Source organism: Sinohyriopsis cumingii, chromosome 1 (assembly GCF_028554795.1).
Source record: "Sinohyriopsis cumingii isolate HCF-2022 chromosome 1, ASM2855479v2, whole genome shotgun sequence".
NCBI lineage: Eukaryota > Metazoa > Mollusca > Bivalvia > Unionida > Unionidae > Sinohyriopsis > Sinohyriopsis cumingii.
The window spans coordinates 173998372-174010934 of NC_142961.1; the positions used below are offsets into that span (position 1 = coordinate 173998372).

Sequence of the window (12563 nt, forward strand, 5' to 3'; positions counted from 1 at the left end):
GATTGTACTATTATTATTGTTATGCACTGGCCCGGCCCTAGGGCAAAGCGAATGAGGAAACCGCCTTGGGCCCCGCGCTTTCAGGAAATTAACTCAGCGATGCAGATTATATTTTTTTGCTTGAGGGCCCCACTCATCGCTTTCTGTCTTTTGGACCCCGCATATCCTAGGGCCGGACCTGGTTATACAGTACTATTGTTTGGAAAATTTGATGTGCCTGATACGTAAATTTCATTATAAAAATCGTTGTGAAAAGACTTGTTTCTGCTACATACCAACATGCCTACAAAATTTATGTTTAGAACCGCAATCACCACCATTACAATCATCTGTGAAGACTAATATATTGATTAATATTTATCGATACTTCAAAACATTAAAGTTTAAACCACACCAAGGCATTATTTGTAGTAAAGTTTCGTCCAGAGAGTACCCGCACCCTTCCTGTCGCGAGTCCGACTGGCTAACCGCCGAGTTACTGCGGTTCTCCCTATTTGTGTTGTGACTGAACACATAAATGGCTCGAACTTTGTGTTTTCGTCATTTTGTTTCGAATGCGAACACTCATTTTCGTTTTTTTTTAAGACAACGGGACAGTCTTGGACTTATTTCTTTTTTGCACAAATTGTACATACTAATGACAAGCCTTCCATATGTTAACATCTGCAATTGTCGGTGCTGATGTTGAGGGAAATTTAGTTTGTAAATTTGTAAATTGAAGTAATAAATAATAATAGAGGAAATTATATTTTATTTCTGAGAGATCTAACTAATCTTTAAGCAATCATATCAAAATTTCGAGCTCTGTATCTTGTAATACTCCATGTTTTCAGTACGATAGAAATGTTGATGGTGTTCAAGCCATTACTGTAATACTGAATGTATTCCGTAAGTTATAAATTTTAAAGATGATCGAGTCATTATTGTTACATAGGGCAGGACATTACAGACACGATATTTCTTAAAAACCAAATCTCTGTTCATACTTTATACCACGTTCATAAAATTAACGCATTTACATAAAATATTATTCTCACTCCCCGTTTGTGTTTTTGTTTCTTTAGTTTGTGAGTTACCAGTGAGCAGCGGCCCGTGCTTGGCCTACTTTCTTCGCTATTTTTATGACCCTGCCAGCAAGACGTGTCATCGATTTGTTTGTTGGGGGTTGAAATAGAACAAATCAAATGTACAACAATATAAGAGACTTTGTTGAGGTTGTTTCATATCTGCTTTAATGTACTAGTTCCGTGATGTAGTGATCTCATGAATTTTGACTGACACAATCGGTATATGCAGTACATATATATGCGTAGCTGAAAAGAAATCGACCAATCGATACATGCACTACATGTATATGTGTAGCTGAAAATAAATCGATCAATCGATATATGCAGTACATGTGCATGTGTGGGTGAAAAGAAACCGACCAATGGATAGATGCATTACATGTATATGTGGTGGTGAAAAGAAATCGACCAATTGATTTATGCAGTACATGTATATATGTGGGTGAACAGAAATCGAACAATCGATATATGCAGTACATGAATATGTGTGTGTGAAACGAAACCGACATGGTTCCTGATTAAATGTGACCAAGACACTATAAAGGCTAGCCTAGGGGAATGCACTCTCAACGTGGATAAGTTGACATTACAATGACTCCACTAGCACCTCGCCTTGTTACAAACAGGTGACAGTTTCTCACGAGAAGACTGACTTTCAAACGCTCGGTAGTTATATAGAACAGGTACAGTTTCTCTTTATTTATCACATTTAAATTGTACAAGAATTTGATTATAAAAATAATATTGATTTCTATAGAATTATATAGAAAAATGACGATATATAATTATATAGCCGTTATTTTCCTGACATAGAAGACTCATGTACAAGAAGTTGGTATACAGGCAAACTCAGGTGGCTTAAACCAAAGACCAAAAGGTATGTACATTAATTTTCTACAGTTCTTGTGTGTGAGAACTTGACCAATCCTCAGGCATGATTTGCATACTATATAAATAATCGTAAAAAAATAATACTTAATATAATTTTAGGCATTGAATTGCCTGCTGAAAAGATTTTCTTTACCAATAACGTTAGATGTCTGAGACCTAAAACATTTACTAAAAGGTCTTTTACAGTAGGCCTGAATGGCGTCGCAGAGCTAAATCGATGAATTGCCCACAGTGCCGCAGACAGGATGTGTGTGCCCCAGTAGGCCCCTTCGATTTACAAAAAAATACTTCTCTTTGTTGTTTAACCTCCTGACCTTTGCGGGCCGCTTGAAATTATTATAAAGAAAAAACATTTCCAGATTATAGATATACAAATTTAAAATAAAAAATAATGCAAAAAGGGATAAAACCAGAAAAGCTGGTCCCATCAGTATTTTAATTTATTTCATGCGAAATTAAGCGATATATGTGTATTTCTGGCTTGATATATGTAACTCGCAATAACCCAGCGACGAATAGTTTATGTCATTTGGCGAACGCTGTAAATCTACCGTAGTCGGTAGAAGGACAAATATTACATTAATTTCATTGAAACATCAAAGGATGACACAGCGTCACATGATATACAGTATTGTAATAAAATAAAACAAAGCAAAACAAATAATAATACAAAATAAAATAAAATAAAATAAAAAAACAAACAGCAGCAATATAGACAAATAAGAGCAAACAATTTTTTTTATTAACGTTGATGAAATGGTAAACCTAACATTTTTTATTAACGCGGAGCGGAAATCATTTGCGGTTGGTTTACTGGTTCTTTAATGCTTCAACGAAAGTTTTTAACTTTATCATGGTCATTCAGTTAACAAGTGACTGAATCATAATCATCGAAAATGCTAACTTATAATAAAATATTTGTTTGCACGGGAAGAACTTTCTATACTCACATAATTCCACATAATACACATTTTTCATTTCTCTGGACAATTTATCCATTAAAGTGATGCAATATGATTGTGTTACAATGCAATTTCAGAATTTACATGTAAATTTTTAAGCTATGAAAAGGTCACAACTAATAAACTCAATTCTAATCCAAGAAAAGGCCAGAACCGCGTCAAAATTCTAATCCAAGAAAAGGCCAGAACCGAGTCAAAATGAGCATGATAAATATGAGAATCTAGCCCGGTCATGTAAAAATGACCACCATGACATGTACACAATTATTTCCCTACTATACATAACATAAGTTTTATCTAACTATGCTCAGTAGTTTTAGGGCCATTTTGTAAATTTCGATGTCCAGTAAAAAGGCGATAAGGAGGTCAATATTCACAATATAACTTCCACAATCTAATAAGACATTTACACACGAATAGCACTATATTGCGTTGTGAAACTATTGTTTTACGTAGAATATATTGCTCTTGTAATCTTTAACTGAATCGGGACTTACAAATGGACATACACGCACAAAGAAACATATCACCTTCTTGTGTTGCAGCGGCAGAATAAAATTAATTTTGTTATATTGACAGCTATAATCGCCATGCTGACAAGGACCACCTGCCTGCTGGTCTTCACACTAGCATTGTGTCTGCTGGCAGTTGACGGTGCCATCACTCAGCCACCTGAACCCACCGACCACCCCAACACCACACCCTTCGACCCAAGCGGTAGGAAAAACACATTTTTTGGAAAAGAAAAGGAAATATATTTTGTACTTTAAATAATTTTTGTGCACGATTATTAAGTGTACCAGCCATGTAACCGGAAATGTATTGCTCCGCCAAGAATCACGACGTTGTCAAAATGGCATTGTCATGAACTCAATAATTCACAATAGTTCCAAAATAACATTATAGTCCAAAAATGAACACTTTCTACTGAACAGTCCAAATGTTTTGCGTCTCAAATAACAGCTAAGTACAACAATAACACTTCTGCAGACTTGATATTACAGCAAGAACGCGAGAAATAGGAATGACTGCAAAATAGGAATGATATTTGATTGAATAATTTTTCCTTATACACACCTTCTATTTCGATTATACTTCACAACATACCATCACGTGACAGATCATACTACTCAATCTAATATTTCAAAATACCTATTCTTGTGACCTAACTCATCCAATAAGAATGAACTTAATTCTTCTAGAACCATCCTAGTCGATCTGCCCAGTGGGGAAAAGGCCGAATCTCGTAAACATGTTTACTAATAATTCTATTATTAGTAACTTTCAAGACATACATAAGCATTATTTATAGATTATATGTAAAGATAATTGTACAATTTACAACCATGAATAAAAATTACAAACATTATATAAAATCGTGTACCAAGAATTACAACAAATATAGATATACATAACATTTCAGCTGGATATAGCTAACGTTACACGTTACAAATCTTTAGAAATCGAAAGACAATTGCGTCCTTATAGCAACCATTACATACTGCATACATTTTGTATTCTTATAGCAACCATTACATATTATATCTCTTTATATCAAACTTGACATACTTCATATCTTCATAGCAACTATTATACGTATCTTTTTTATAACGACCATTACACATTGCATTTGGTTATAACAACCACTACACAAGCATTGCTTTATAGCACCATTGCACATTACTCGTCTTTATACTAACTATTGCATATTATTGCAACCAGTTAACACTCAAGTCGAACTATTGAATTAGTAGTGTGAAATAGTACTCTAATCTAATTTTTTCAGTACAGTGTGTGGACAAGCAAACTTGCGAAATATGCATTAGTTCTATCTTCTCCCACCCATAATAAATATTGACTGACACAGACACAAAATTTTCGACTGAATATTTATCATCCCTTTCCTTAAGTCAGCGAACAGGTTATACTTTGAACATTTTTACGCATGATGAATAAGGACGTAATGAACACCTTATGATATGAACTGTCAGTGCATGAAAAAAATGGCATAACGAACATCTTATAATTTGAACTGTCAGTGCATCGTAAAAATGGCAAAACGAACACCTTATAATTTGAACTGTCAGTGCATCATAAAAATGGCATAACGAACACCTTATAATTTGAACTGTGAGTGCATCGTAAAAATGGCATAAAGAACACCTTATAATTTGAACTGTCTGTGCATCGTAAAAGTGGCAAAACGAACACGTTATAATTTGAACTGTCAGTGCATCATAAAAATGGAAAAACGAACACCTTATAATTTGAACTGTCAATACATCATAAAAATGGCATAATGAACACCTTATAATTTGAACTGTCAGTGCATCATAAAAATGGCAAAACGAACACCTTATAATTTGAACTGTCAATACATCATAAAAATGGCATAAAGAACACCTTATAATTTGAACTGTCAGTTCATTCTAAAAATGGCATAACGAACACGTTATAATTTGAACTGTCAGTGCATCCTAAAAATGGCATAACGAACACTTTACAATTTGAACTGTCAGTGCATCATAAAAATGGCATAACGAACACCTTATAATTTGAACTTTAATGAATCATAATTAATTGCATAACGAAACGTTGTAGTTTGAACTTTAGTGCATCATAAATGTGAGCTCTCACTCCTCTCGCAAAGAAATAAGTACTCTTGTTGTCTATTGTGGGATTTATGACAGTTGGTATGAGGTACAATAAAAAAAACCTAAAACAATACAAAACACATACTTAGAATACAAGACGAACATAATACATAATATAACAAATACAGTACACATTATATAACCCACCCACCGGCATTTATAATTTTATCACAAAAATAAAAACAATCCCTTACCAGACTCAAAGACTATTACTTTCCCGAAATATATTAATGTATTCAATCCCTTTGTCTTTCACTTGCGTGAAAGACAAATCTCCGCACTGCTCGAGGTGTTGTATGACTCTCTTTCTCTAGCCTCGAGTAGTAGTAATTCCCTAGCCTTTTATTAGTATCGCGGAGAGGTGGTTTTCATACACGTGACGCACGGGAATCATGCACCGCGATCGATCGCTCACTCGTTCGCTCACTCACAACAACCACGCACATTAGCACACGACTCAAGTCCCGGGTCACATAAATAATGGCATAACGAAACGTTGTAATTTGAACTTTTTATTCATCATGAATAACGGCATAACGAAACGTTGTAATTTGAACTTTTTATTCATCATGAATAATGGCATAACGAAACGTTGAAATTTGAACTTTTTATGCATCACAAATAATGAATAACGAACACGTTATAATTTGAACATTTTATGCATCATAAATAATGGCACAACGAACACCTTATAATTTTAATTTTGTGTCCATCATGAATAATGAGAACGAACACTGTATAATTTGAACATTTTTATACATCATGAATAACGGCACAAAGCTACATCTGGATAATGTTATATATATTGAAATTACCTTGTTTGTAAATTTTATATTTTTGTATTTTAATTCCATGATATTTTACGGAAAAAGTTAACGAAGAGACACCATGCAGTTGTGCGATTGATAGACAGTTGGGAAGTTGTGAGATCTGTGGTCTTGTATTAATTAGAGTAAGGTTGTTTATAGAATGGAGACGTTGGACTTTCTGGTTTAGAACAGTTGTTGTATAGAAATCACTGAAATTAGCGGGAACTTATGACTTCTAGCGGAATTGCTCCAGGGTTTGACATCTCTCGTTCAGTAACCCCTTGGATGGATTGTTACAGTATTGAATTAATTACATATCCAAATGGTATTAAATCAATTGCATAGGCAAACGGCATTGAATTAATTACATATCCAAATAGTATTGGATTAATATCATATCCAAATGGTATTAAATTAATATAATATAAAATTGATATTGAGTTAATTATATATCCAAATATTAAATTGATTACATATCCGAATGGGGAAAAACTTTTAAAAAGAATACCATTCGGCCCTTGTCGACTTTATGTTGTTGATGGAGATACAAAATGTACGTCCGGTGCTGGACTACCTTTTTAGTGGAAGACATTTTGAAATATATGTGTGGGTGATCGTACCAAAGACTATAACCCTGTTATCAAAACATACCGATAAATAATTATACGTTTTGGGGTTGTCATCTACAACAAAGACATAAGAGAAATGAAAATCTTCTTAATAAAATGCATCTTATTCCTAACAAAATGTGAGGCAAAATTGTAGGTACTTTGAAACAGAACAAATGGAACAAAGTTTTACAATGTTTAGATTTCCATATCACTGTAACATTGTGAAATAATCAACGTATTCAGAAGATGCAGAGCACTGATACGAAGTGTATGGTATAGTGTTCACGTGTCTGTAATGTATTTAAGCCGTCAGCCCCCACCCCCAAGCAAAAGCGCATTTGGTCTTAGAAAATAATGCTACTTTTTTTGAGGAAATTTTGGTTGAGTACTATTATAAAAATGTATAATTTTCTTCGCAGTCTGTCACTTGCCAAGTAACCCAGGCCTATGCAAGGGATTCTTTCCACGATACTTCTTTGAAGTCAAGACGCTTGAGTGCAAAGAATTCATCTATGGCGGTTGCGGTGGAAACCAAAATAACTTTGAAACAGAAGCCAGCTGCTTTGCTGCCTGTGCATCTTGAGTAGAATGTAATATTCCTTAATTTGAAAAATGGAATAAATTCAAGTACTAGTTCTAACTGAATTACTTTCGAAAATGTTTTTTTGTTAGACGAGGTAAAGGAGTGTTAGAGAAAAATGCCTACTGATGCTATTGTCGTGAGGGAGAGAAATCATATGGAATTAGCAATCCATAAAAGCGATTTACTGCGAAAAGACGTAATTATTACACAAGGAACGCACCTTGAAACTATCCGTTGACTGAAATTCGTTCGTCCAATTGTCCCAATAGCAATTTCTCTGTCTGTCTGTCTGTCTGTCTGTCTCTCTCTCTCTCTCTGCGCGGAGAAACAAAATGAACTTAAAGTAGAAATTCCTTCTGGAAATTCTACTCAGGTCATTTGTGCCAGGGGAAAAGCTCCTTGTGAGGGTTGTTATGGTTGGGGTAGGGTACTCCCTATAATTTATCTAAATTATTATAGAAGACCCACCTAGGATCGATTTTGGTTGGAAGTTAAATTAGTGAAAGATAGATGTAAAGTTACGAGCTCCCAGTCAGCTATGCCAACGGTTAAATGACTGAATATACAAAAAAGTGAAATTCAACGAATAACAATTTAATAGCAATTCAATAGTCAAATTATTCAAATTTCCTAAGTTCTCTTCTTCCGTTTGACCCCGTAATAGCCTATTACATCACTTGATTAGTAGTGTGAGATAGATTTGCACATGTCCTTGTATTCTACTCATCTGAGCATTCTTTTCTCCTATTCCTCCTAATTCCTTCTCCTCTTCCTCCCGACGTTCTCTAAATTCCTTCTCATCCTTTACTTCTTTCCCTCCTTCTTCACTTTCTATGCACCTTCTCTCTACCGACTAGACTTTGGTCAACCCCGACTGCTCTGCTAGTCTCACTTCCTTCTCCACCTCTTGGAGACTCGGAACTCAACTAAACCGGAAGTTCTGTCCCCTAAAAAGCTTAATTTTTGAAGCTTTGTCTTTCCTTAGAATTTGTTTCTAAGTTTTATCGCCAAATTACAAGTGCTTTCTCGGAGTAATCCTATTTGCTCGCAATCTTCGCAGGAGAACTAACATTTTGCTTGCGAGTTAAGAAGTTATAATTCGGATCTAAATTGTAATCACATACTCTATCTCAATTCCTATTGGATATTGCTGTGAACCGATCCTATCAAACTTAGCGGAAAATGTCCTTCTAGCTGTCCACATGGGGACGGATGAGAACCTCGCGGGTTCCCTCTGTTATATGAACACACCTTTGAAATGAAGGTGCGATAAGGCAATCCTTTGACCAGTTGATACGATCTATCGCATGTGTCGATTCAAGATTCAGCTCTGGCTGGTCAGGTTAACGTTCCGTAAAAGACTTACTTTAGCCCGCGGATATGTTTAGACATGAAACACATGGCCGTGGCAATTATGCATGTCTTAATACCTGGGCTTAGCAAACGTGACACCCCTCCCACACTTCAGAATAAAATCGGGCAATTTTATTCCACCAAATATACTTCAAATGCAAATGTGCGTTACTACACGCAGTAAAAGAAACATAATTATAACTACGCTACACGCTGACTACGGACACGAATATACACAAAACATACGGTTATATAACCGAGCGAGCTATGCCTATTCAGCGCTCCTACTCATGAAATCGGCTCATATGTTCTAGGTTCCTTTCACGCATCTGATCTGCATCTCGTACTGTTATAAGAACAGCGACCAACGCATCAAGCGTGCATTCGACAATTTCTCCGCCGCGAGATAGGCGAGGGGTTGGTGGTCGGTCTCGAATATGAACTTACGCCCGTGTAAATACCGCTCGAACAGAAATATGCCGAACACGATTGCGAGTCATTCCCTCTACGATACGGAGTAGTTCTTCTCGGCAGAAGACAGTTTCCGACTACCGTACGCGACGGAAAAAGCGTCCCCTCGTACATTTGCAGTAGTACCGCCCCTAGGTCTGTGTCACGCGGGTCAGTGCGGATCACGAAGTCTTTGGACATATCCAGTAGACGGACAAAAGCCTCGGATGTCAGCATATCCTTTAGAGTTAATAAGTTTACTCGGGGCCCGTTTCCTGGTCAGGTCAGACAACGGCTTGCAATCGCAATGAAATTGGCCACACACCTCCGGTAATACCCACCCAATCCTAGGAATGACCTCACCTAAGTTTTCGTGGTTGGGCGTGCGGTGTTTCTCAGCTGCTCCACTTTCGATTTCTCCAAGGACAGCGTGCCTTGTCTCAGGGTGTTTCCCAAATAGCCCAACGTCCGGAACACAAGGTGACATTTGGAAAGGCGAGCCGTCAATCCCGCCTGACGTAGCCACTCAAAAACGTTAGCCAACAGAGTGAGGTGTTCGCCGTGAAGTTGTAAGCACCAATATCGCGCAAGGGTTCCAACAACTACCGCATCATTCTAGTGAAGACGCTGTGTGCATTCTGGGCTCAGACTGCATGATTGACCATTGGTAGGTCCAGTCGGGAGTAGCAAAAGCAAGCTTCGCCCTATCATCCTCTCTTACAGGAATTTACCAATTGACCTTGGACATACCACATTCGAAAATTATTTTGCTTTTGAGACAGAAGCAAAAATAAGCTTGAGTCAGGTAGGATTTCGGCTTGAAATTCAGTCACCTGATTCAGCTTTCGGTATTCGACACAAAACCGACGTGTACCATCCTTGCACCAAGTTAAGACTACAGGACAGATGCACGGAGAATGGATGGGCTCGGTTACTCCCTAAGAAAACATGTGTTCGATCTCTTCTCTTACAACTTGTCGTTTCGCGTGGGGCAAATGATAGGGTTTCCGCTGAACTGACCAGTCGTCCACCAGCTTTATCCCGAACTCGACAAGTGACGTTCTCCCGGGTATTTCCTTAAGCACATCGGAATACCCTGCCGGCACCATTTCTGTCTCTTGTGGCTGATCCGCAGTCAACATGGTGTAACACTCCAAGCTCGAGAGTGTCTCAGCCCTCGTTAATGGACAGCTAAAAAAGTGCTTGTCCATTTAGCTTCGCGAATCTCCGACGCACTGATAAGTAGTATGTACCTCTTCGACAGCGTGATTGTCCGACCATAGCTGTCTAAGTACGGCCAATGGGTCATGTACGGCCCTCCCATACAAGAGTTCAAAGGGAGAAAACCCTAATCTCTCTTGTGGTACTTCCCGATATGCGAAAAGCATGACAGGAATATACCGATTACAGTCTTTGGGACGGCATTCATACAGCTTCTTAAGCGTGTTTTTCAGAGTCCTTTAAACCATTCGACCTGTCCTTTACGGATCTATGATCCGTTTTCGGTGCCATTCTCTGACACTTGTCACAGGAGAGACAGAACCGCTTAACATCTCCTTTGACCCCTGGCCAGTTCAATTCCTTGAAAGATAATCACGCGTTTTGGCAATTTGCATGTGCCTTTGCATGAGAGTTTCATACGCGAGTTTCAACACTTCACCTCGCTTTTCCTTAGGTACGGATGACTTGTACAAGTTTTCGTCTTCTTTTCTTGTGTGGCAATACCCTACTTGTACACAAACGTCAAAGCGCCATTCAGTTTCTTTCTCCGTTCCTTCTGCAGCGTGTTCATGCAACTGAGCCATAGTTGCGTCTTCCTGCTGAAACTACCTCAATTTGGCCGGAAATACGTTACTGACCGGTGTTGACGTAACTTCCGTCGGCGTCGGTTTCGACTGTCAACTCTTGGATTTGGTTTCCACAGCACCCTCACTGGCGTCGGTGTGCAGATTTCGGGGTTCGGTTTGGGCAACACATTACGTCATCCCATTCAAACGTCATGTGATAGACAGTCCGAGCACTCAGTTTCAATTTGTCCCTTAACATACGTTGAATGGAGGTCAATGACAGTCACTGGCAACGACTCACATGCCCTGTGCGCATACTGGAACTAAATATCCTGCCCTGTTTAGACCTGAGGCATAACATACTTATTGTCGACAAGGGTGGAAACGCTACAGCCAGTGTGGTACAACAGGGTGATACCTTCTCCGTTAACGTTGAGGACGCGAGGTTTCTGGTGTACAGCTTCTCTGCGTCTCTTACTCCTTTCTAGCGATGGCATTCACCTGGGTCTGCCTGCCCTTGGGACAGTTCCTTGCACAATGGCCCGGACGCATGCAGTTCTAGCACGTCGGCGGCCAATACGCACCCAATCTCCCGTCGTCAATACTCCACCTAGCTTGTGGACAACCACAGTAGGGTACGTACCAAACAAGCGCTCGAAGACACTTCTTTGTCGGTAGTCATTTTTTCGGGGGCACACCCGATCATCCGATGGTAAGATTGGTTGTACGCTTTGACCAGGTGCGGTAAGACGTCTATGTACTTGAGAGTGTGTTGATGAGTAAAGTATTTCCACATGCATTCTTCCAAGGTGCGTTTAAAACGTTACACGACGCTGGTTTTGGTTTCTGGATTAACAGTGGTGAAAAATGAATGTCTCGTTTCTTTAATTCTTTTTGGAAAGATTGGTTCAGAAATTCGGTGACTTTGTCAGTTTGCCATCGAAGAGGGTGAGACCACTTTGTTTCAATACCAGTTTTAGGGCTCGCGCTAACTCATTGTTCGATTCGCAAGTTAATAGATTGACCAAGACAAATTTGGAAAAAGACGTCGATAATACAAAACAAGTATTTGTAGCCACTATTGTAGGTGTGTTTCGAGTCTCTGTTTCCAACATTATTATTTTCGATGAGCACTTTGTCTTTCCAGTGAATAAATAATTTGACTAAACAAAATTTCAGCCCGAATGAATTGGTTGACACAACAATAATACAATTGATTCTGCTCAGATCTTAAATCACGAATGAATAGTTTCTAGAAAAACAAGATTTTAAAGTCCTCTAACATCTAGAAGTTTCACAGCGTTTACAAGATAGTAATAATTAGAATATTGAATGGGGCAAACACAATATCACTGACTCAGGCAAAAATAATATCCATATTAGTTAGACCATACCC

At 38.2% G+C, this 12563-nt stretch overlaps 1 protein-coding gene across 1 annotated transcript; it reads left to right on the forward strand.

Moving 5' to 3' along the window:
- Positions 1–1652: 1652 nt before the first annotated feature.
- On the forward strand, positions 1653–7639 carry LOC149808405 (PI-stichotoxin-She2a-like). The gene is made up of 4 exons (XM_089976780.1): positions 1653–1750; positions 1881–1944; positions 3500–3637; positions 7414–7639. The coding sequence occupies exons 3-4, from the start codon at positions 3511–3513 to the stop codon at positions 7575–7577; spliced, it is 291 nt and encodes a 96-aa protein (XP_089832906.1). The 5' UTR covers positions 1653–1750; positions 1881–1944; positions 3500–3510; the 3' UTR covers positions 7578–7639.
- The last annotated feature ends 4924 nt before the right edge of the window (positions 7640–12563 follow it).

Bases quoted from the DNA above. Each gene is read 5' to 3' on its own strand.
- LOC149808405 (XM_089976780.1), top strand. From the start codon at position 3,511: ATGCTGACAAGGACCACCTGCCTGCTGGTCTTCACACTAGCATTGTGT. The intron at 3,638-7,413 runs GTAGGAAAAACA...TTTTCTTCGCAG, and splicing joins CACACCCTTCGACCCAAGCG to TCTGTCACTTGCCAAGTAAC.